Genomic DNA, 26,267 nt, shown 5'->3' on the forward strand with positions numbered 1-26,267 from the left:
GTACCCAGTATCTCCATTACAGCTGAGAGACTGGTACACTATATTTTTCAGGCTGATTATGTACAATCTGTGCTGACCTTTACTTCCAGGATGCGACAGGCAGGTAAAAAGAAAATGGGATAAAGTAATAACCATCACTTATTTTTAGGCTACAGTACCTAAATATTTTTCAGCCATACATTCTCTGCAGATCCTAACTATGCATGTTGCTAGAATGCTGAAATTGCTGTCTGCTTTGGCAGACAAACAGACTTACATTTTTATCTCCTACTAATATAGTCACTGACTATAAGGTTTACTATAAGGTTTAATTCCTGAATTTTTATATGTTCCTAACTTCTAAGTTTAAACATAGCACGGGAAAAGTGTGAACAGCTCTTCAGTTCTCATTTTGTAGAGAAATTTTATTGATTTTGAAGTTTTCTTCCAAAGCCATAAAACCTTTAAGACTGTGGGGGCATCAATAACTTTCTCTACACAGTGTCCTGGCTCTGAAGAGTTCTGTAACTGTATGAATTCATCCCAAACTAAATGTTGCTATGCAATCTTCCCTTATGAATTCATCCCAAACTAAATGTTGCTATGCAATCTTCCCTGTATGGATATGGAAAAGAGTATTTAGCCCAGCCTTGGTTTTGAAAAAAAAAGCCTCACACCCTAATGTAGAAGTGCAGCAATGGTGCAATTCCACCAGGCCCGTGGAACTGTAAGCATGGATTTAACAATATACAGCAGCAGCATAAGACCAAAAGAGAACATATCAATCAGCATTTGTAAGTCAATAGCCTATGTTTCTTAACATGATATATGGATGATGCAGATCTAGAGCAATCTCCTTCCAGAACAGAAGTAATGGGTTTAATATACTAATGTTAAGCAGGAGAAGAAAATGTTCTTTAAAATAATGACTCCCCTACCAGTATAGTGTACTGAACAAGTACACAGAGCCAGCATAACTTCTTTCTTTTCTTCATTTGGAAGACTTTAATAAAACACTACTGTGAGGGACTGCATGCCAAAAACGTCTCTCTGTACTTAACTGTGTATAGTCACTATAAAGGCCATCTATGCAGTGGTAAAAGAAAATGAAATTGAGTTCTTTGAAATTGCTGTGTAAGGTAAGTAAAAATATAGGATCTGGAACCTCCAGTTATGCTTGGTAAGTTGATGGTTGGACAGTTAACAGCTGGGACATTATTTCTGTTTTTTAAGAGATGGTGCAAAGAGAATCACTGTCATTTTTAGCCTTTTGACTAAAGTTTCTCCATGGGGAAGACAGATTCACCTCTGAAAAGATATTCCATAAGGATGTAGTTATGAAATTGATGACTGGCAAGTCTCATTTCTGTTTCTGTTCTTTTATTCCTTTCTAGTAATCTGAAATATGAATATTTCAAAAGTAATTATAAAAAAATGACAACGACCCCAACTTACAATATAATTTTGAAGAAGTAGTTCCACCGACTCTCGCCTTCCATATTTTATAATCCATGATTTTAACTTTGATTCTGCAAGGACTAAAAGTGACAGTAGACGGTACTTCAGTTCCAGAAACTCCATCTTCAACAGATGGAGCTCAGACGAAGAAACAACAAAATTAAACCTATAAAATGAATCACACTGTAATAGCAATATTCATTTTTGCAAGAGAGAATGAAAGCTTTAGTTACAGTTCAGATATTTTTCTAATCTTTCACCTAATTCAGAGTCTACATTTAATTATGCATGATGATCACTCTGATGACAGATCTTGAATAGCAAATCAATTACATTTCTATTTATTCATAGAAATCATCAGTTTACATCTGTTGCTAAGTTTTGCAAAGTCATTTTTCTTTTATCTTTTCACATGTATCCCAGCTGTTGTTACATAACATTTCTTCCAGGGACAAATAATAACAGGATCAATGTAAGAAAGTATCCCCTTCCCAAACCCACAGCTTATGTTGATTCTCATCAATCTTTAAAGCATCAGGCTTTTCGGTATATTTTAAAGTATATTCTAGGAGGTTTTTCCTTTCAATTTTTTCATGCTTGCCACTGAGAAACATAATTAGACAGTGATTTCTACATGAATAAATTAAAAAGGAGACAGGTTCCATTTCATTCACAGAGGGTTTTTATTTCAGATTGAAAACCTTACCTCTCTGCCATATCCTCTAATTGGTCAGGTGGAACAGGTACTCCGTTAACAGACCTGGCCCCGTGGATCTCATGAAATGCCTTTTTGTGACCATCTATGTTTTTCAGCAAATCCTGATTTGATTTGGCGGGGGGTGGGGTGTGGGGTGCAGAGAGGGAGAATGAGAGAGAATGAGAGAGAGAGAGAGAAGGAGAGAGTCAGAGAAGGCTCACAGTAGGCTATCTAACTAATAAGCACAATTTTAAGCCTGCACTGATGACTCAATGTAGTTAACTATTTGATCATGCTCTCACATTTGCATGCAAGGCTATGCATACCACAAAAGCATTTACATCAACTTGAACATTTACATAGGGACCCCCCTTAAAAGATGCTTTGCTAAAGCTGTGTCTAACAATTATGGAAAATTTTAAAACAGAGGCTACACTGCAAAGGTTTAATAAAACAAGAACTCTTAACTGTATTAAATAATCCCTGAAATGCAGTCTGCAAATACTCTAACATCACAACAACACAATCTTGCTGAATTTACTCTTTACATCTTTGTAACAGATACTAACCTTTATTAAGTATAGATTCAAATTTTCAGCAACTAATCTACTCCACTATATATAGGCAGAAGATCCACAGCTCCTTATGTAAGTACATATTCAATATTTAGTGAACTTTTCACTCTCTCAGAATCAAAAGATTTCAGAATCGCTCGCTCTATATTACACGAATTAATGCAGAATGTGGTACCTGACCTGTATTCCTGTGATAAGAACCGTACCAGCAAAAACCTTACAGCAGAGCACATTCCAACTGTAACTAAGCAACACCGCTTCAAAGGGCTTCCTGGAGATTACATATTAAAATGAATGACTGGCAGTAGTCTTTGAAGAGATACGGTAACAATAACACGTTAAGTCCCCAGTGGCTGAGAGGACACAGAACAGCGGGGATTTTACTGCATACAGACAGCTGCTGGCACAAAGTGCTCAGAAGCCTATTAGCAAAGGAAATCATACAAACGTCCCTCATTCTCACCTGAGGGAACAAAATGCAGGCTTGTGTATTGATCACAGTTGTCTATTTATTCCTATGTGCTGAGGAAGGGTTTCTCCCCCGTCAATGTACAGTGTTTGCACAGCAGAAATTAATGGTTAATTCAGTAGCTCATCTCACCAAATGGTCCCACCATCCCCATTAACCCACTGGTATCTTCATTGTTTTCCACTTCAGTCAACACCTTGTTGTGACAAGAAATGAACTAGGCTTTCTCAGATGCAGGTGATGCATTGATTTTACCATGGTAAAAACTCCAGTAAGGGTATCCTATGACTAACATAAAGGAAAGACTTGCAACAACTGTATTTGAGACTGTGTCACACAAAAAGGGGTGCTCCTAACATGTATTGGTGAGCCAAAATAAAACCCAGTAGTTTCATGTGTCAGCTGGAAGCCCATGAAAACATTTATAGTGTTCTCATGAAGTGAAATCCTGCTCTGCAAAATGATCCTCAACAAGCACAGATATTGTCTGTAATTTCTGGATCTTGGTGACAATATTAAATAAAATAAACTTAAGTGCTTGCCTGATTCCATGAAGGTTTGTCCAAATAAGCTGGTACATTTTAAAAATGGCCGTAAGCTATACAGTTTACTAAAATAACCCATTGTCATACAGAGAAACATACAGAGTAACAAAAACATACAGAGAAAGCGGCAGAGTATCTGAACAAACCAACCCCAACAACCTCCTAGGAAACAAGGACTGAAAAAAATAAACTAATGCATGTCTGGTACTATCCAATAGCACATTAGGATTCATCAATGCAAATCTGAGCGACAAAACAAACTCCAGGAACAGACATAATTACACATGCTTCTCTTGAAGCTTTCCCCATCCCACTCCCATGGGAAAATTCCCCTGGCACAGATTAACCTAAATCAAAGTTTATTTGTTGGCATAGAAATCACTCACTACAGCATTTCTGATGCAAAGTAAATACAGTTTAGGACATACTCTTTTGTGTTTCTTATGAATCTATTAAAATGAGGTCTAAAGCATTCATAAGAATAAAAAGTGCTTGACTTGATTTGTTTTAAACAAATGTCAAATCTTATGAATCCTGAAACATTTGATGTTAACAAGAAAGCTGATGAAATTTAGCATTACAAGAGATCAGACCTTGAAAGAAAACAATATCTCTCTCATAGGTTTTAATATTTTGTTAAATTGTTTTAGCCATTGCTTAAGTTAGAAGCGCTGCCACTGTTGTAATGAAGAGTAATCAGAAGACCCAACTGATCTTCCAGCTAAAAGACCATTATCTTTCACACCTGTTCCAATGACCATGAAACTTTTCAGCTTTTCATTACATGGCATTGCTTTTTAATAAAATACTCCACCCATATCCAAAACACAAAACATAAAAAAACCCTGCAATCAAGTTTTAAAATAGTAGTAATAGAGAAAAAAAGCAATATTAACTGTTACAGTCTTGCTGCTGCAAGTACAGCCCTTCTCTACGCCACCTTTCTCCTTTCTCTGTCATACTTACTGGTTTAGTTTATTTTATCATCTCACTAACAACTTCTGTCTATATTTCTCTCATATATATTACGTAAATGCACAGACAAACCTCACAGTTTTGATTTTAAAGGAGAACTTGGACTCAGCAAAGAATAATAGTAAGGTTATTTAAATTAATCTGGGAAAGTTTCCTGTTTACCACAGTAGAAGGGACTTCTTATGCTATCTGTTATCACAACACTATAAAAATTCACTTAATTCTAATTTCTCCCCCCGTGCATATCACCTACACTATTGGCACACTTAGTATGTTTGCTCCCTCTTTTCCTGTTTTACCTAATAATTCCACATTGATTGAACAACATGCCCAATTTATGTGCTCCCTATAGAATTTTACCAACAGAAATTCTAGAAGAGGGCCACAATTAAAATGTCAATACCTGGTATCTTTCAGATGGAAGAAGCAGGAAGATTCAAAAGCAATTTTGAGTATCACTTGTAAGATACACAGATACCACAGTTCATGTCATCGCTAAAGGACACCTAGCTTTAGCTACCATCGAGATGACACCACCCACAGAAACTAGAAATAATAATCTTTCTTTGTATGATAGAAATCATTTACAGCTTTGGAAACAATGAAGTATAATGCACAGAATGAATGCACGCAAATCTACCTTATGTTGTTCAAGCTTCCTGTGTATTGTATTTGCTGTTTCCTCATGAGCTTGCTGTACAGTTACTTCTTCCCTTAGAGCAGCCTCTGCCCTATAGAGCCAAGCACCTATGGTACCCAAAGGTGCAGGAAGAGATTTATCAAGGTGTATGTGCCAATCAAGTAGCTAGAAAATAAAAGTAAGAGGATTGGACTTCCTTCCTTGGTTAACTATACAAACAAGTATCTTGAGAAAAATAAGAATTTATACTGTAAGATCAAAACCCCCACGTAACAGTATGTTTGAGACATAAACTTAGATATATTACTTCACATTAGTTCTGAAATTACAGCGTTCTCACGGGCAAAAAAAATCTCTGTAAGGATTTGTTGGCTTGTGTATTTTCTTCCAGCAAGGTAACTGAGTTACAGAACTGACCACATACAAACTGGGACAACTGACAAGCTAAAGATCTGGGATGTCTTTAGTTAATAGGCACAGCAAGGGATGTGAGACCTTCTTCCACTCACTTATTTCATGCTTTTGCATAAAATCTTTTTATCTCTATTTCGAACACATCTTCTATGTGTAAAATGCAAATGAATCTCAAAGGACTGTGGAGTTTAGAATATAGCAGTAAAGTACTATGCCTTTTTGGCAATCTCAGTTATGGGAGTGAAAAAATAGTGAAAATTATGTCCAAACTCCAGAATATTGTAAAACATAAATTCTGTTAAATATGTGACATTAAAAAAACCCCAACTATTAATCCAAATTGAGTAATAAAAATTTAATAACTTCTTATCTGGGATGAACAATATAACTAGCTTGGTATTTTTCATTCAATTATTACAAAATTACTATCACAAATACTAATATTAATTTATTATTATTGCAACCAGGTCAAAACCAGCATTGAAGCTTCATTTATTGATGAAGTATTCAGTATTATAGATAAATTTGTTCAGTTACACTAAAAATGTCATATTAGAATTTCTCAGATAACTAGCAATTTACATTAAAACACTGTTTTTTGAAGGAGCATTGTGCATGCATCTTTTTTATTTTTTACCAGCAATGTTTTAAACTGGATTAAGCACTGTTAGCATGCTTTCAAATAAAGGGAAGCCTCAAAGTATAGTCCTATTCTTAATGTTCAAATTCTACTTTTGAGCAATATTAAAGATGATAGTGCAGTAAATGTTCTGAAAACAAATGAAAATAATTCAACAATGCTAAAAACTTGGTTCATTTTATGTTCCTAATGCCTACTAAGGTCAGCAGCAAACAGATGTCTGAATTATTTATAATTCTCATAATTTAATAAAAATAATACAGCATAATAATTTTCAGCTTACCCTCGAAGAAACTCTGTCCCATGCTTGCTTCAGCATAGCTTGATCAAGTGATAATTTACCATCTTTCCTTAATGACTGGGTTACAAGTTCAATCTGTTTCCTTTTTACCTCATATTGTACTCTGAAGTGCTTAAACGACTGCACAAAGAGAAAATCAAATCAATGTAGTACAGAGTCCGAGATTTAAATTCTTCAACATTTATGGAGTACTACAATCTATGGCAATTTTGTAGGGATAGTAGTCCTAATCCTTCCCAACAAGGAGTAGCAGTAAACTTGTATATTTACACTGAATTACATTTTATTAAATGTTTTAATAGACTATAGAATCCTCCAGAGAAATACAGGTAGGACTTCTGTATTTCCCTTCAGTAATCAGATGCCTGAATCCTATATGAAAGGAAATAATAATTGATCAGATAAACTAGCAAATGGATTAAATGCTACTTGGGACAGACAGTGGCTGCTTTTAGAGAACAGATGAGTTTCAGGAGAAAATTTAGGCCAAAAATTGTATTGCTGATTTAGACATTAACCTTTAAGAGAGGGGTTAAAAATGAAGCTCTAAGCCCTGTTCTCTCCACCTGTCACCTCATCCAGCCTTCAGTCATACCTCCTATCTGAGCTCTATCATGCAGAATCTGGAAGGACTGTACAGACACATGCTCGCTTCTAACTAGGACAGTCCTTCATACTGCTAGAAAAAGCTCTGTGTTAGGCAAACCATCTGTGCACTGTTCTGTGCAGCAAAGCTGGAGCTGACATTATAATTCCTCCACCAATAAAAAACAAGACAGTTTGGTTCCTTATTTCTTTAAACTACAGTATACTGACTTGCAGATTGCATTAAATACTGCAGTACATGTTACACATACTGATGACAAACCTGTCATCATACACAATTTTCGCTACTGCTTACCTGGTATTTCTCCTGTAAGCTTGTTTCTGCCACCTGTGCTCGGGCTAAGTCTCTTTCAAATTGTTCTGCCCACACTTTCAGGTCTCTCAGCATCAGTCTGTCTTCCTTCTATGATTTAGTACAACCACACACACAAAAAATGTTGCAGCCTATTAGTAGAGGTGTCAGATATAGTCCAGAAATTAACACCTCTCTAGCAAGTCATTAGTTGTAGTGAAAGCCATTGCAACATCCGGGCCCAAATCTCTCATCACTTACCTTCGTACAGTGTAACTGAAAAGCACTTCCTAAGTATAAGAGGACTCAGCATCTAGACTTGAGTCTTACAATAGTGAAATCATGACAATTTGGGACATTGGAGTGTCAGAGATATTACTTGCAGTTCTCATCTGATATTAAATTAACACAAGGTCCTTTAAATGTACCTCAACAGTTAATTTTGATCTTCCACATATTTGCAGAGCCAATTTTCAGTAAAACTTAATTGAGCTGAGACAGGAAAGGATTTTACCATCTTTTACCAGGATTTTTTTATCTGGTCTGCTATTGCTGGAAAAAAAAAGTTATTTCCTGAGTGACTTCAAGAAAATACTTGACATCAACCTCCAAGTTCAGAAGTTGGAAAAATATTTTGATAGAGAACGTATTAACAAGAAAAATTAAAAGAAAGAAAGAAATCCCAATTGTATTTTCTTTTCCTTCCGTGCCATTTTATGGCTTTGAAGAACAGCATATTTGTTTTACAGTTTTGCTTTAACACTTCAGTCTGTCATGGCACTCACTGGTACTTTGCAAGGCTGCAAAGTTCTCTGCAGAATTCTGTGACCTGGCAGTGAACAGAAAAATAGTAACAGGAAATCTCAGGTCTGTGAGCATGTTATACGAGAAGGTTAGCAGGCAACAGAAAGTTCTTCTGTGCTCCGTGTAAGCAGGTTAATCAACCAGAATACAAATGTCCATCTCAGATTTCTAACCAATGAACTTTATGTGCGAGCTGTTAATCAGAAGCTACTTTTTAAAAGCAAAGAAGCCATATTACTGTAAAATTTGTCAGAAACAGTAATACTACAGGGAACAAAAGCAACACCACGTCATATGAGTTAATCACTCGAAATGAGTGATTAAGTTTCAAGCATTACATTAGAGAAGAAAAACTGGACCATGTGATAAAAAGAGTAGCCACTGACTCTATTTAAGAAACTGAGCACCGTTAATTCATGATAAGATTCTAACCTGGGAAGGGAGCCAATTTTGGTTTCTTTCCTTGAAAGTTGCCTCAAATATGTAAAATATAATTTCCCTTAATAATTTTAAAAGCTTAGAGCTATTGCTTCGTATCAGCTGGGGAAAGGATCCTCGGATAGGAAAGAAACTCTTTGAGATGCTTCTACTAATTCTCTTACTGATCCTCTATCAAAACAGCAGTAGTTGGTTGGACAGAATCTGCACAACAGATTGTGCAAGTATCACAGGTATTATATATCTGTTAACTCCCTAAGTAAATTCTTAGCTGGGTAGTGGCAGCGAGGTTAAAGTGGTATCAGAGTAGCTGTCCTGGAACAAAGTTCACTATAGCTCATCCTCCTGTCTTCTGACACTCGCCAAAAGTTGGTTCCTGAGAAACAGTGTAGAGGACATGACATTTCCTTGTTCCAGCTATTTGTAATGCTGGGATTTACTTGACTGTGACCCAAGAAGACAAAACTCCTAGTACTTCCAACTTCTCAAATCTTTTAAAAATAGAAGAGGAGAACAAAATTCCTTCTTTTCTGGTCTGATAGTTGGCTTTGTGTGTGGAAAAATAACATCAAGACTCTTTAAGATAAACATCAAAGCCAGGACTACTCCTCTATGAGGTGAAGAATATATGAAGAAAGAACTCTCAACTTGTTCAGCCATCAAAAAAAACCTCTGGTATTAAATGCACTCCATTCATCAGAAGTCATAACTTCACCAAGACTATTGAGATCTCTATTAGTATTTAGCTGACAGCTCCATAAAGGCAACACTAAACTATGAATCTTAATGGACTGAAAGTCCTGTAACAGTCCTACTAACTGAAACTTTAAATAAGATATTCTTGGGGTCAGGAAGAGAGTAAATGTGTCACAATGTTATGTATATTACTTTTAGTTCACATTATAAATTCAGTTTTGTAAAACACTGCCTTTTATTCCTCTATGGCTCATGCCCTTATTGGTGAGAAGCACCTCGTTAAGGTAAGTCTTTGCAAGAGCATGTGTGGCTATAACTGTTCATACAGCAATGTCAGAAAAATAGGAATTTTGCAAGATTCCTGTTAATATAGCTTAAAAATTTAATGGCTAAAACTGGGCCTGACCAAAGCTTTTTGAAATAGAATACCACTGGGATCACAAACACCCAAGGCTAAAGAACACAGGAACAACCGCATCTCTCTTAAATCACATACCATTTCTCTCACATTAAGTGAAAAGGTAAAGTTAACAGGTGGCATTGAGTCTTCTGTGATTTTCTGGTTTTTTTACTATTCGGTTAGAGAATTTTTTGTTTACCTTTTTTAACTGCAGAAGATGTGTTTCAGTAACTGCTTAACTGAATACTGTTAAAGACATTGTGCAACAGTGCATGATAAGCATTTCATTTATTTATTCATACATTTCCACAGATTTCCAGTCACCTGCAAACTTGGTTCTGTAGTCCTTCGTTGATACAATAGTATTTTAAAGCCTCAGTTTGGGTAACGGACATAAAAGATCCACTTTCTCAGACACCAAGGCACCTGTCACCCACACTCCCCAGGTTTAATGAGCTAGCATTCTTAAAACAAGACTTGCATTAGTGCCTAGGGGTTCTTACTCTTAGACAAAAAAAACCCCAATCTTACAGATATGTAAACTATTTTCTAAAGCCTGCACATCTGAAGTAGCATACAGATCAGACCATAAGCCATCAAAGAAAAGTTATCTAGGATAATCACAACTATCTGTGTTTCTGCCAGTATGAGGATCACTGATCTCTGATCACATTTATTTCAGTTTAACTAAGCCACTAAGACTTATTCTGCGTGCTGCTTCCAAACACCATTAAGTATTAATTTATCCTGACACAATTCTATAAATATTCACTCATTTGCAGAGATGAATAGAACCAGAGCACTCAACTGCCAAACATCAAAGAAGGTAATTAGAGAAAAGTGTTTACGAGTTCAAATATGATAAGGGAGTACAATTCAAATTTACAAAGAAAGTTTTCAGCCCAGACTCAAAGTCAAAACATTATTTTATTAACTGATATGCCAAAGTTAATCTGAAAATTACATAATACAGAATACTCTGGTGTTTGAAGAGCTAAAAATACACATGAGAAATTTAATTATGAACTGGAAAAGGAGTACTTTTTGCGATTCTCTAATATGTAATTATCAACCAGGTGAACTGTTCAAGTTCTAAAGAACAGGTAGAATAGGGTTTTCAAATATGAATTTTTAAATCTAAAAAATTAAGCCACCTTTTTCACAGGGATGTTGAACTATTGTACTGCCTATGTGCTGAGAAAATCAAGTCCCTTTAAAAATGTTTATATATATATATTCAATTAATTATGCTATTCTTTTTGAAAACTCTGGCTTCTCTATATGTGTTACTGGATGTATAGTATATAGGCATATGTGCTAATGGAACACATTCACTCATAACAGTATCACAGATGCATGGTGAATGCTGTGCAAAGCATCATCTTCAGGAATGAGCTATTAATGCCTATCTGTAAAACTAGACAGTAGATCACCTGAAGAGCTCAGAAAGTTATTTTTGCAGCTGTGTCTCAGGAAATTCCTCTTACATTGGGGGACTTTGCTGGCATAAAGATGTTGGAGGTAATAGGATTATCTTCTGAATTACTTGCTCATCAGAGCACAAGAAGAGAAAGACTACATCAGAAATACTTTGAGGGAGTGTGCTTCCTCTATAGTCAACTTTGTACCAAGATAAAGAATTTGGCAGAGCTTTTACCACTTCAAATCTTCACTGGCTTAAGCAGCAATGCACAGGGGCCGTGCAAGATGAAGAATGTACACGATCCCATTAAAGCTGTCCACGTGAATGGAATGAGAAGATGGGAATAATTCTATCAGTAATAATCTTCACTTCAACATATAGCACAGATATAATGTATCATAGATATACATAATAAGAGATGAACTTTTGATCATACTTACTTGAAAATAACCTACTGCTTGTGTATTAAAAACAAAACAAAACAAACACACAAAAATGAATATGGAACCAAGGTAATTAACTGGATCAGGTTGAACCATAAACACTATAGATACCTGTTCTTTGTTTCATAATATATTTACTTCTGCAGTCTTCCAGTTTCACCTCTGAATGTTCATTTCAAATACCCCATGTTAGGTTTCTGAACTTCTCTTGGTTAATAATAGAAAATTGTAAGTATCTAAATGTCCAAAATGATTAAGAAGTTTATTTTTTAAACTATCATAATTTATGTGAAATAAGCAGTGCATATTACACAATTACACGTGAATGCTCTCCTTCCAATTCACAGTCCAAATACATCACTTACACCATCATATACAATCTAATATCTACTCTATAGACCTAAAGACATACACAAATATTCATCTAAAATGAGATTAGATGAGTAGAAACATCGATCTATAATCTATTTTTTCATGTTTATATCTATACTTAAGAAAACCAAAAGCATAGTCTGAGATTTATTATAGGAAAGATGACTTGCTTTTCTGTATTTCTGTGAAATTATTTGCACAATTAAGCATTAGGCTTTTAGGATCAGCTGATGTAAGGAAGTAGACTTAAGACTCATTATGTTCATCTATTTGTTTCTTTGGAAAGATTAACATAAGGCTAGCAAATCAATGTACATAACAACACCTGAAATCTAAAGTCAAATAAGTGCAGGATAAAAACAGATTAGAAGCATGAAAGGTCCAGTTCAAGCAATTATTCTGTAGCACATTACCCTTACCTTAAATTTCATAAAAGAAATGACAAAAGTTGGGATTGCTTGAAGTTCCTAGCAACATGAAACAAACAGGAAAATAACAAAGAGGGGGAAAAAAAAAAAAGAAGCAAACAGAATAAAGCAAAGCAGGCAGAAAGTCCATAGAGAACAATAAAAGCCACATGTGTAATACAAGATTGTACTTGTATTGTAAATGTAATGTAAATGTAAAATGTAAAACTACAAGATGTACTTAAAATACTATCAAGTTCATGTTTTTGTATCATATCTAGTGAAGTAGTTTTCGTATCAGATCTGATTTCCAGATTACTAGTCACTACATGATTTATTTTATCTGGAAAAATAGTTATTTACCTTAGAATAACTCTGATTCTTTGAGATGTGTTAACTACACAAGTTCACATATGTGTATAGCCGGCCCATGCATGAGATACTAGATCCCTTTTAATTCTGGAAATGCACAAGCAAATAGCTGTTTCCTCTGACCACAAATCAGGTATAAGGTTCAAGCACTACTCCAGTTCTTCCAATGGAGATTCCTTATAAAATGAGCATTGAATCAGGAGGGAAGATGAATAGGAATTTGTGTGGACAACACATCTTGAGGAAACACAGTGGCAGTTGAATTGGCTGGAGGGCAGGGGGAAAGGGTTGGAAATCTACACACACACACCCCCCAGCAAAACACCCAGACACACTGCACTCTGAAGTAGGATTTTTCTGACCTAATGTGGGGATCTGCAACTGCAATAGATAGTAACTCTTTCAGTTCTTTTTGACAGATAGAAAAAAAAAAGTTGCATCTACTGCCCAATTCATCTCATTCTACAGCAGGCATTTAACACAGGTCAGATGGAATACACCCTAAAAGTGCTTAATTTTGAAAAATAAGAAATTAAGAGTACCCCAGGAGTTTAAGGGATAAGAGTCTTGCAAGGTTCTCTCCCAGGTACCTGGATTCTACCATTCTGTGATAAGTATTTCCTTATACTACACTTCAGGGGGAAGACAGAAAGAATCGGGGGATTATACTGGTCACAAGACTATAAAGCATGTTTGGATTTCTTTTTAATCAACTGCCAACATTTTATCTATTATTACCTAAGGGGAGGATTCATCTGAGTCAGTTTTACCTCTGTTGAAATACTATGCAGCATGAAACTTCCAGAAGACAGTTTATTTAGGATAACATATTAAGAAACATGCCATGTATCTCTCACTGATTACAGAGGGAGTGTAAATACCTAGCTTTTAGATTCTTAAAAGATGGATGAATCCGGTCTAAAATAAGTAAACTAAACAAATAATGCAAAATTCCTGAGGAAAGCTTTATGATGGACATGGATACTCCAGGTCAGTAGAAGAAAAGAGACAACAGATACTGTTCTGCCTTGCACTGTTAGCTGTAGTGATCACAAGGGGACTCAATTCACTTACATGGTTTCCAGAAAACATAAAAGGGCAATTTCACAATGAACCAATCTTACATGTCTGGTCTGATCTTGCATATGTTTGTGTACCTAGAACAGAATCTATGGACAACACTTCTTGAAAAAGAACAAATCAATTTTCAATCTAAATGGATTATATAGTCACACAAATATATCTGATTCACTGCCAACTCTATGCACTAAGAAAAGAAGTACTCTCTCCTTTACATTTTTTCCAGTCAACTAATTTAGCAAGGTCAATATCAGAATAACCATGGGTGCAGAAAGGACTTTAGAAAAGGTACTTAAATGGCTTGTGTGGTCAAGAAAGTCAGTTGCCATACTATGATTCCAAGCAGTTACTTCTACCAAAAAAGATTTCCCTTAAATTGGCAAAGTGGTAAGTTCACAAATGTTTCCTTTAGCACTAAAGAAAATAGCTCTTGCTCTCCTAAACAAAACCCACTTTTCTATTTTTTAAAGGAATTTAAATCTCCATGCTTATATGTTGCCATTTAGAACAGAACATTCTTCTAGCACTGCAAGAAGATCTCTACTGTTGCTGTTTCATTAAAAATAACCTTAACTATATCAACTAAGCTATTAAATATTATCATAGAATTGCAGAAACACAGAATGGTTCAGGTTGAAAGAGACTTCTGGAGGTAATCTGGTCCAAACTCCCTGCTCAAGCAGTGACATCTAGAGCCAGTTACCCAGGACCATATCTAGATGGCTTTTGAATAACTCCAACAATGGAAAAACTGTTCGAGACAATTTGCACCAGTACTTGGTCACCATCACACTGAAAAAGCGTTTGCTAATATTTAGAGGGAACCTCCTGTGTTTCAGTTTGTGCCAATTGCCTCTGGTGGTATCACTGAGCACCATGAAGACAACCCTGGCTCCATCCTCTTTGCACCCTCCCTTCAGGTATTTATACACATTTATATGACCCCCCTGAGCCTCTTCTTCGCCAGGCTGAACAGCCCTAGCTCCCCCAGCCTCTCCTCATAGGAGAAATGCTCCAGTCCCTTCATCATCCTTGTGGTCCTTCGTTAGACTCACTCCAGTATGTCCATGTCTCTTGTATTGAGGAGCCCAGTTGGACACAGCCCTCCAAGTGTGTCCTCACCAGCTGGCAATCTCTCTTGAGTTGCTGGCAACACTATCAATTTGGATCTTCTGTTGTAATAGCCTTATTTAACCTGGTGATTTAAATGATCCTTTGCCTAATTTTAACCAAACCATATGCAGTTAAGAATTTAGGCTAAAACATGTGAAAGCACTCAGTGAAAAAAACTCTACAAGATATCTGATTATGAAATATTTGATTGAGAAATGTTTTTCAATTTTCCCACCAAATACTGTATAAATATGCAATGCAATATTATGTGTCTGTATTTTTAAACTGCATTGTTGGATTTTAAGCATTAGATTCTCCCCATAAGTATCATGTAATACAAATGACACTCTTATTTTGCCGAAGATCATCTGGATATTTTGTTTCATCTAAGTATCCTGCAGTCAACAGGAGTGACTGCATTAACTCCTGTCTTCTTTCCCTTTCCCTCCAGAACTGTGTAAACTACGATCCTAACACTTGTTGGAATGTATATATGATAGACTGCCAAACCTCTCACTATGATTTTATTGAGAACAAATCAAATATCTTAAAATGCAAGTTCTAAGTACAAGAAATTTGATTAACTGTTGACAGAATCTCACTGAAAATTCATAAGTAAAAAAGCTGAGTGCAAAATAAGCTTCTCTCTCTGTGATGTGACAGAAATACAAAAGTTTATAGTAATAAAATACCAAAGTGTGCAAAAAACTTTAGCCATTTGAGAGTTTATACTTACCCACTCCAAAATGGATGAAAGCATTGTGCTATTGTGGGAAAATTACTTGGGGGGCATGGAGGGAGGGGAATTAGAGAAAACTGGGAGCTGACAGAAGCATAGTATTACAGAAAGCTTTTTAGGGTAAAATACAGCTATCACCTTCAGGGTGGTTGGTGTGCACAGAATCTGAATCACCACAGCTCCCTAAGCAACACACCCTGCCAGCTCAGCACATGCTGGTGGGAGTAACAGAGGGTAGAGCGGTGTGGAGACACTGTGGCCAGGCTCTGCTGTACTCCCTGCAGGAACGGGAACCTCGTGGCACCACACAGCTGATAAGCTGCATAGAAATTGTCAAATGAAAAATATATGAGATGCCCACTGCTGAGCCAACCATTGTGGTGAAATTACTCTCCTCAGATGAAATAATCTTATTGCAATACTAATGCATACCTCCATGCCAAAGCTACCCATCTCCAAGGTACTACCACCCCTCACTGGATACATGAAACCAATCAGTAACAAAAATATGTATGACAAGAGTCACTCAAGCTCCACCTAAATGTAAAGAAAACAGACTGGTCTTAGACTGAAATAAGTCCAAAGGGGGGGAATTGTCTAAACTCTTGAATTACCACACTGATTTAGTATTTAACTATATGTTAAAACAAAACTATCCACAAAGTTAGGTCAAGCTGACTTTCTAAAATTGTTACAAATCAAGGGACTTCTAATCAAGGGAGTCAGCCTTGGGAAGAATGAGAAACAAAGAACAGATAGTGAAAAGAACACCATTATCTAAGTTACACAGAAAGAAGCCTTCAAGTGAGGAAGTTCTGGCTATAACAGGAGACAAGCTGATAAAGCGTTGCAATTCACTGACATCAACAGAAAATTAGTTGAAAATAGGACGATAATTGTGGTAGTGGGAGATCGCAACCTCTGACTCAAATGGCTCCCCTGAAAAAGGACAAATCCCCACTTGAGGAGCATGGGTAGTTAGTAAAGAACTTCAGTAGTGCTACCTGAGGATGCTTACTGATTTGCATTAGAAGCAAGAAACTTGTAACCAATCCTGTGTATGATAATGAATATGCAATGTACTATGAAGTATAAAAAGTAAGAAAACAAGGGGAGAAGTTAGCCAAGACTCCATCGTAACTTCTGGGATCAGTTGATGGGCTGAACCTCTCTTCCTCTATAGGGATGCCCATTAGGTAAGAACTTTATTCTATGACTAACTCATGCTAGCTGTTATTAAGTGTATTGTTTTAAGCTTGTTTTGCAGTCAGTGCATTATCACCAGCAATCTCTGAACTTTATTCTGTCACAAACTTGCATTTTGTATAATAAAAATCTTCAGCTGAAATTAATTCTGTATAAATCTCTGGAGATTTGAGTAGTTTTTATAAGGGATCTGACTCAGTGATGCTGTCAGCAGAGGTCCCTGAATAGGTTAGTTGAATCACCTTCTGATACAGTGGGCTGTCATAACACAGGTAGCACAAAGGCTGGTCAGACACAAGGGTCTCATCTTTCCTGGGAAACCGACAGGCTGATCAAATATAAAGAGTTTGAGGAAGCCCCCTTTCTTAACGTGACAGCTGTTTTTCTATGTATTTTAACTGTTTCAGGGACAGTGACCACTTGGGGTCCTGGGTCTTTTGTGCATTTCTTACTGGCCTGGATCCATCCAGATCTTCTTCCCTTCAACCTATCACATGCCACATGGTCACCATTTTTGTACCATGACCAGAGGTGAGGGAACTGGAAGTTATGGTGGACAGTACTAGGGAGCAAGGTATAGAGGGGACATAGGTGCCTGATGAGAATTTCTCCAGAGATGGATTAGAAGAATTTGTGTCAGAAAAAAATCAAGGGCCTATCACTGTTATTGACTGGAGATTCCACTGGAGAAGTGGAGTTTGTCTCAAACTGCCAAGCACTCCGTCAAGAGTGTGAGAATGAATATAGTTCTTCCTCAAGGAAACAAAGAATGATGACATTAGAAATTTAGTGGAATGTTGAATTCTTTCATTGCAAAGTCCGGGAATTACTGATTTCTGCAGTGTGACATGCAGGGGACCAGCAGTTCTACCAAAAATTCACCTGGAGTGCTACTGGAATATCTTAGCGATATCTAGGAAGAGGAATTGGTCTTGAGCTAAGCATGTCAAACTGATGAATTTGTGTTGTTTCACTTCCTAGTAATTCACTGGGAATTCTGGAGGCAACTCAGCAGTTTCCCTTTCAGAGCTCACGCACTATCATTTCTGTGGGTATAGCCAGAGGCAGGCAGAGGGTGGAGTGGCTCAGTCCTGCACTCTCCTACACTGTCTCTGAACAAAGCTCAGGAGAAGGTGGTGATACTGTTCCTCAAAATCCAACCCCAGCACAGGCAGCAGGCCTGGCTGAGGCTGTTGGCAGCAGAAACTGCATTGTGTGCCACAGTATGCGGACAACAGAACTGCTTTAGCCTGCCACAGGCAACAGCATGAGGCTTCAGTGCTCGCTCCCTCTGCTTCACTAGCCCCATTTGTCAGTGAGATCCTGTGGCATCAGCACATGTATGCCCTGAGACCAATGTTGCAACAAGGAAAATGAAAAATTCCAGGCAATGGAATCAGACAGCAAAGCTACAGCTGCTTTAGCCACACACAGTGGTAAGGAAGGAGATTCACTCCTTTCAAAGCTCTTCTGTAGCTCTGTAGGAAATGCAAAGAAACACAGACAAAAACAAGTCCTCTTTCTCTCTTGCTGAGGTTGAGCAGATTGTCTCAGCAGTGTTTCCCATGTTTGCCATGAAGAAAGCAAATGATCAGGATTAGGAAGTGAGTCATGATCACTCGGAGTCACTGAGTATAGCCATTCTACTGCAAAGTGAATGCACTAGAACATACACAAAACAAAAAACAAGACAACATGACTGAAAACATTTTCCTAGCATGAATAGTCAGATAACACTGTGCAATAAAAAGAACGCTGTGTCAAAACTGTAACTGCCTCCTGAGCCTAAGATCCTGAAGACTATCCCAAGCAATCTCTTGGACTATTGCTCTTATCCAGAAATGCAGTGTCATAGAACAGAAATAACACATTGCTTCAGGTAACAAATCATTGCAATCTCATTGATGCTATGCTTGAAAATCTCTTAGGGAACTTCAGGATCCATTGGTTTGTTACTTTCTACAGTAACTCTTTGTGTTCCTTTTGGCTCCTACTGCCGGTAATAGGAAAATCTCTGCAGGATCACCATTCTGTTTTCTCCATCTATTAGTAAACATCTGCAACACTGGTTCCTTTATTCTCAGCTGATCTTTCCCAGTTTTGCTATTGTGTTTGCTTTTCACTTGAACACTCATCAAAAGGAAACAGAATAAACTATAAGAAAGCTGTAATGTATGTACATATTGTATGTATTCATGTATGTAATGTATGTATTCATAAAGCCCCCGTCAAGATAAACTGATTCATACAGTTATGCAAGAGAAACTTACATCATTCTCCTGCGCATCAGTCATGGTATGATGAGGATCAGGATAGTACTTCAAAAACTGGGCTACATAAGTCATGACAGACTTTTCATCTGGCTTGTCAACATCCACATCTGGACAAGAATAGAACACAGTAAATCAATTTATAGCTGAATAGCACAAAATGCTGCTTAAATGTCTAAACACTATGAATTAGCCCATCTGATTTAACCCACACAGACAGTTCAAGCTTTATTCAACTATGCATCAGGTACCTTCTGGATCAAGGAGCCTTGGAATTCCCAGTTCTGTTTCTGCAAGTGTGAAGGCTTCTTCCAGGTTTTCTCTATTTGACCTTCCCCTCACTTTCTCCATGTCTACTAAATCTGGGCGGATAGCATGAATAACGGAATGAAATGCAACACCACTTCTCCAACTTTGTCCAAAATCTTTGATTTCAATTCCAACTTGCCTAAATAATATCAAAGAAAAAAAAGAAAAAAGTAACTTGCAACAACATCAGGACTAGATGAAATAAGGGAGAAGACTGGATGCTCCACCCAGTGGTTACTCATCAATAAATAGAAATCACTTGTTGCTCCTGCAATGCTAATCAGGTTGACTAGAGCTCCATCCATCCACTGCATAAATTCATTTCCACCTATGAAGATTAAAGAGTTCTTCGTTATAAACATACTGTATTTGTCTCCAGTGAGCTTGCTAGCAGCAGTAAGCCAATGGTATTTTGAACAAATGAAATGCACCAGGGTTCTCAAGGTTCTTGTAACAACACACAGTCTGTAGATGTACACAGCTCCATTCACTATTCTCTTCCTCACTAAAAAGCACTTCATATCTCCCTCATTATAAGTACTGCAATTCAGTTAGGTACATCAGTATCACAGGAAAAAAAAAAAAAAAAAGCGCCTGCATTAATCTATCTTTCAAAATGAAAGCATAAACAGTGACAGCACTGCTGTTCAGATGAAAATACAAGACAAAAATTTTTTTATATTCTTACGAAAGGCATGAGTGATACTATAATTTCAAACACTCAGAACACTTACATGTCCACAAAAAAATAAACACAAATGATCAAGAAATAGCAATATACAATGAGAAAGTAACCAGAAATGAATTACACTTCTGGCTGCTTCTTTCAAAAATAATTCTGAAAGGCATGGTGGTCCACAGACTGCAAGACAGTTTTTAACTTCAGCTGAGCATGCAAACTTCCTTTTACAACATACTTAGTTGTTACGGTAGCCTTGTCCTTGGAAGGTTCACAGCAACAGTAACTCTGAATGAAGGTTTCATTCAAAGCTCACTGTGATCATTGAAACAGTTTCACTGACTTTAATGACCTAGCCCTTGCAAATTACAATGTAAAGCAGGGCCAGGCTAATCGTACCATCTTTCCTCTAGGCTTTTTTCAACACCTTTCACCTACTCTTCCCAATAACGTTGACAGTTTCATTTATGGACCTCTTTTTATTTTGTTTGTTTACATATCTGGAAATTGCCGCTGACCACTTTCAGTTGCCTGTCTCTTACTGACAATAATGCAACAGGAAAAATGTCAAATTTGACTGTATTGCACTATAAATTACTAGTAATATACCTATTTCTTGGAGAATTGGAAAAGTGTGAATCTTTACAATTATATTTCTTTCTTTTGAGGCACTAGTCCATAACTGGCCATTTCGCCTCCACACTTTACCCATGAGTGATCTCTTTAAATAGCAGTGATTCCTTAATTTTAACAAATAAATCCATTTTATTATTTTACATCTTTGATTATTATTTTCTTATTGTGGAAGCCACCAAACTACTATTGGATATTTGATCTAATTCATGTGCTTTTTTAATGCCTTTTTTGGAAGCAGAGTAAACATGGGATAATTATAGTAAATTAAGGAGATGATTCTTAAGTTAACAGGAGATAGCAAGAAATAACTCCAAAATAACTTGGATTAAAAAGAATGAAAATTCAAGGTAAACTTTGTAGTAATATGTCCCTTTTATCACAAAACTGCAAAGGATATCCGTAATTTTTCATCGCCTGCCTTTCAACAGCAAGTGCCAGAATTTAGTGCTCCTACAAGCTCTGTCACTGAGGAATGCTGTCGGTGTGGGACTTGCATTGTCATATCAAGTGTTTTGGCAGTAGGACTAATACACTGTCATTCAGACATCTAATTCCCCTTTCAGTTCCTCATTGTGTCAAACATAATCCTACTCATTATTCAGAAACTATAAAATATGATTGCTTGTAAAATTAACGTAAATCATTATTTATTACTTGCTTGTTGTATGGTGGTAACATTTAGCAGCCTCAGTTGTCAAAAAGAACATGATCACAGGGAGGTGCAAAAGGACAATCCCTGACCGACAGAGTTTAGAATCTGAGGGAAAAGTTTACACTTCAGATACAAATTCAGTTCATTTGTAGGTTACTTACTTTGCTGCTGTGTACTGTATCCATTTTAACAAAGCCTTCCTTGCACTTCCTTGGACCTTCGTTACCACCTTCCGTTTGCTTGGGGGACTCGCTGTTTCTGAACTGACAACACTCTCCACAGAAGAAGCACTGCTAGACAACGACTGCAGCTGTGGGAGGTTGCTGGTAAGCTCTTCAATCTGTGGGGAAAAAATGTTCATGGTTGTAGATGATCTTGATTGTCACCTGTTTCTTAATTACTTTCCTAATACAGCTGACAAAAAAAAGTTGGGCAGAATCTATGGTTAACATGCTGTGTTTTATTTAACTGTGCATTAAAGTAGCTTCAAAAACATTAATGTATGTGCCCAGATGATGGTCTTAAGTACAAGACATCTAGCAATCATTGACTTTCTTGACACCCTACAACTAGAACAATATGCAAGTGTGACATCTATGATTCTATGTTATCTATTATGACTAATTACTATCGAAATAGGAAACAATGGCTTACATTTACCTGGAACTCAAATTATAAAACAATCCACTAATTTCAGAGAAGGCTTATTAAATTAAAGAATAGAAGCAACCTCAATGATCTCATCTGGATAGTTCTTTATTTACCATTGTACTGTTTTGGCACAAATTCAGTTGCAGTTTTGCTTTCAGGTATCTTGTGAAGAAATAGTGAACGTACTATAGGCAAAGTGCACTAGCAGTGCTTGCCAAGGGTGTGTGACAGTTATTCATCTCATACCTTTCATCAAATGAAAATTATTGACTATCTTAAGAACAATAAGTTGACTAAATCTGGGGTTTTTTTAACATGAAAAAGTTATATCCAGAGGATTTTGCAAGATTTTCTATACTGTTTACTTAAAAAACAGAGTTTTGTCACATCACAGAATGAGTCTGCCACAATGAGAACCACAGCTCTCATGCATTTCTTCTTTTGTTCATGTTAAAATGATGTATCTGCCTGTGACATCTAAAGAAAAGCTCAAAAAATGACCCAACTAAAACTGATGGAGACACCTAGAGTTTCAGTAACTCTGGGAAACATAATTTTCCTCATTATCTCAATGAAATATAAATTAAAATTAAAATGTTAGTATCATTCTGGCTAACTTTTCTTCTGAGGAGATCTGAAATATTGAGGTGTCACACTGGTTGGCACTTACAAGAACAGCATCCCTGAGACATGAAAGCTACATCACAAGAGAGTCAAAGCCAAAGAATTCCATAAAGAACAGCAAAAAAATCAGTTCCTTTTTTAATTGTTGGGCAGTGATTCATTTTGTTAACTCATATGGACAGGATTTAGAAAACAACTTTTTCCTCTCACCTAACTTCAACAGAATGCAAATTATTTCTCCTCTACAAATTCAAAACCCTCTCAGTCTACTCCATTCACAGCTAATTTTTCTCCTCCTTGCAAATGTCTGCATCTCCCAGTGAAACCAACATATTTACATATACTGTCTGAAAATAATTACTGTCTGATATCAAGTACACTGGAATTATACAGCAAAATCACCACTGAGGTTGCTAAAGGTACTTGTAACAAGAATCCATATTCTTGTTTCTGCTGTATTCTTGAAAGAAAGCAGAATAATATGCTGAAGGAATTCCATTCTAGGCCCAGACCAATCTATTCCAAAAAACCCAACCTGAAGCATCCCTACCATCAACTGTTCCTTTAATCATTACCAGATCCTCAGCTAATTATAAAGTAACTATGGTGAAAGACTGGCACTACAGCAGTCCATATGAAATGGTGATCTGAACCATTTTGAGCAAGCTACACTGAAATATAAAAAACGTAGTACCTGAAAATACAAAATTATGGTCCACACCAGGCCAAGGACAATAGAAGGTCTGCCATCAGCAATATCAGTTGAGTTTATGTTGACAAGCTTAATCTATATAGGAAAGAAAACATGTTATTATCCCACAGAAGGAACCACATATATTACAGAACACATTTCAAACAGGTTTTATACTTTTACTGCATTTTTCCAATCAAATAAAAGGTCTCTTAAGTAAAAAAATCATTGAATGGTGCGATTTCAGTTCTTAGACAAGTATAACTATAGGTAATGAATGATTTTTAAGACTGTTGTATGCTATTATTTGTAGAAAAAAATATTTAATTTCAAGTAGAAAGAACAATAAAAATTACATAGAAACATTGTACAAACCGGAGATCCTCTGTATATGGACTAGCATGAAAAGCAAAGGAAAAAAAAAAAAAGGACAATACAAAAATAAGTATTAAATGATTAATTATTAGGTAAATGCATTAAATTAATTTTACAATGCAAAGAAAGCACAGTTTTTGGCACATCTTACAACACAGTTCATAAGGAAAGCAAGTTAAATACTCCTTAACGAATTTTAAATTATACAGGGCTTTCTTGCTATAGTTCAAACATATTTGGAATTGAAAGAGAAAAGTGAGTTTAAGAATGAACAAGAAAAGGAAAAAGGTCCCTTGCAAGACAAACCTGACTATAGTTCTTTTACAATAAGAAGAGAGTTGGAAAAAATTAGTTGTCCAAGGTCACATGACTTTTTCAACAGAAACAGGAAGAGATTCCATGACTCTCAACTCCCAAATGCTAATCTATAGTCTGAATAAAGTATCACCCTAAAATAAGATTGCAAGATAAAAGGCAGTAAAGGAGGAGATAAAGAGTATAAGGAAATTATGAGGTAGGTAATGCCCAAGGAAATGGAATTAAGCAGGTACTATTGGAGAATTAGCAAATATGTTACCACTTATTTCCTCAGCAAAACTAAGAGTCTGCCATCAATCGTGATAGAAATATGAAGAGCTGCTGAAGTGTTCACGCACTGCAAGCTTGTTCATGTACAAAGTTTATGGAAAAACCTTGGAGAAGAGGTTAAAGAAAAGCAGAAGAATGACTTTAAGTGACCTCACGTGTCTCCCCAAAACACAGAAAAGACCGCAGTTGTCTAAATCAGCAGCTGGAAACTCACTAGATAATGGCAAGAGCAAACAAAAAATTGTTTAGACCTGTGAAGCTCTTTTCAGAATTGAAACTCCACAGTCTGCCTGGGAAGATGCAGAGGAGAAATACCCACAGGTTTTATTTCCAAACCTCTCCACCAAGAAATCTGACAAAACTCTGGGAAAACAGACTACTTGCTCCTCTAGCAGGCAATAAGGAAAATATCCTATTACCTACCTAAAGAAAAATATACCAAGAGTCTCTTCTGTCAGCTGGATCAATTTCAACAAAAGCTTTCCTTTTCTAGGAAATTAGGTTTTTCTTATATATATTACAGATCAAAAGATTTACAGGGTCTCAGCTAAAGCTTCTGATTAGGCTAGTGTTCACAGAAGCATAGCCTGCCTGGTCTAGTTATTGTGTTACCTTTGGTTTATAATCCATTAAAATGGATCTAAAACAACAAAATAGACTTTCTAGAACCACAAAAAGTAACAGTTTGGTCCAGAATGGTATCTGTTCATTGCCAGTTGCATTTTGCAATATAACAGGAGTATTTGCAGAAGTCTGATTGGACAGTGAAATAGGAAGTTGATTAAATGTGTAACAAACTTTATTTATGGGAGAGCCCATGGAGGAAGGAGATCCTGTCAGCACTCCTCAAAGCGCTGTACACAGCCACCCATCTCTGTTCATTCACCTTTGAGTACAGACCAGGGACTGCAGTCAGTTGCTGAAGAGCCATTTGTGGTCTGAACAGCGTCTGCACCTCCTCTGGGAGGAAAAGGTTGACAGAGTTGAAAGGGAACAAGGTCTTTAAAAAAAAGATTAGTCAGGATGAGTTTGGTACAATGCTCTGTTTGTGTTGAGAAAAGGAATGTACTCTGAATAATTAGAAAAGGTTCCACTGAATGTACTCTGAATAATTAGAAAAGATAAGGTGGGCACCTGAAGGAGATAAGGAGACCATCAAGTCAGGAAATCATTGAACAAAGAAAATTGAAAGGTCTACTCCACCTAGATCCCACCTATTGTGAATGGAATGATTGGGTGTCAAAATCAAATATGTATGTAAAGATGTTGTGTAACCTCTCACAAAAACTGTATAAAATACCTAACTTTTCCCTGAAAACTTTGGAGCTAGTTTGTCCGGTGCGAATCGGCTAGCTCCCCGACGTTGCACGAAATAAATACCTTTGCTGCTTAAAGACAAAATTAGTCTCTGAGCAGTTACTCTGTGCTGTTTTGGCAGAGTGCATAGATGCATCCTTCAGGCTGGATTCAAACTAGAGATCACATGCTAATGCACTCCAGTCTACCTGATACAGCACACATTGCCAACTCCCTCCAGAAAAAAATCCGGCATATTGATACAAAGTACATAGAAAAATAACTAGACAAGTCCAGACAAAAATGCTTAGATATCAGAAGCAAAAACATGCCGCTCCATTTCTGGCAATCTATCTTCATCTTCAGCAGGGTCAGTTATCTAGCTGCACTGCTGCATTATTTCTGGGATCTA

General features: G+C 36.7%; 1 protein-coding gene across 14 annotated transcripts in view; it reads right to left on the reverse strand.

The window, feature by feature from the left end:
* SYNE1 (spectrin repeat containing nuclear envelope protein 1) overlaps positions 1-26,267 on the reverse strand; it is a 330,006-nt gene that overhangs the window by 236,636 nt on the left and 67,103 nt on the right. For 9 of the 14 annotated variants that reach the window (XM_040598155.1, XM_040598156.1, XM_040598154.1 and 6 more), the window contains exons 6-16: positions 23,972-23,992; positions 23,600-23,692; positions 21,792-21,970; positions 19,606-19,802; positions 19,355-19,464; positions 12,587-12,634; positions 7,595-7,702; positions 6,676-6,813; positions 5,339-5,503; positions 2,144-2,256; positions 1,435-1,603 (exon numbers count right to left, since the gene is read on the reverse strand). In XM_040598155.1, the coding sequence (XP_040454089.1) occupies positions 1,435-1,603; positions 2,144-2,256; positions 5,339-5,503; positions 6,676-6,813; positions 7,595-7,702; positions 12,587-12,634; positions 19,355-19,464; positions 19,606-19,802; positions 21,792-21,970; positions 23,600-23,692; positions 23,972-23,992 (1,341 nt within the window). The remainder of the gene's footprint in view (positions 1-1,434; positions 1,604-2,143; positions 2,257-5,338; positions 5,504-6,675; positions 6,814-7,594; positions 7,703-12,586; positions 12,635-19,354; positions 19,465-19,605; positions 19,803-21,791; positions 21,971-23,599; positions 23,693-23,971; positions 23,993-26,267) is intronic. The other 5 variants (XM_040598147.1, XM_040598157.1, XM_040598152.1 and 2 more) reach the window with 3 other exon arrangements.

Source organism: Falco naumanni, chromosome 6 (genome assembly GCF_017639655.2).
Source record: "Falco naumanni isolate bFalNau1 chromosome 6, bFalNau1.pat, whole genome shotgun sequence".
NCBI lineage: Eukaryota > Metazoa > Chordata > Aves > Falconiformes > Falconidae > Falco > Falco naumanni.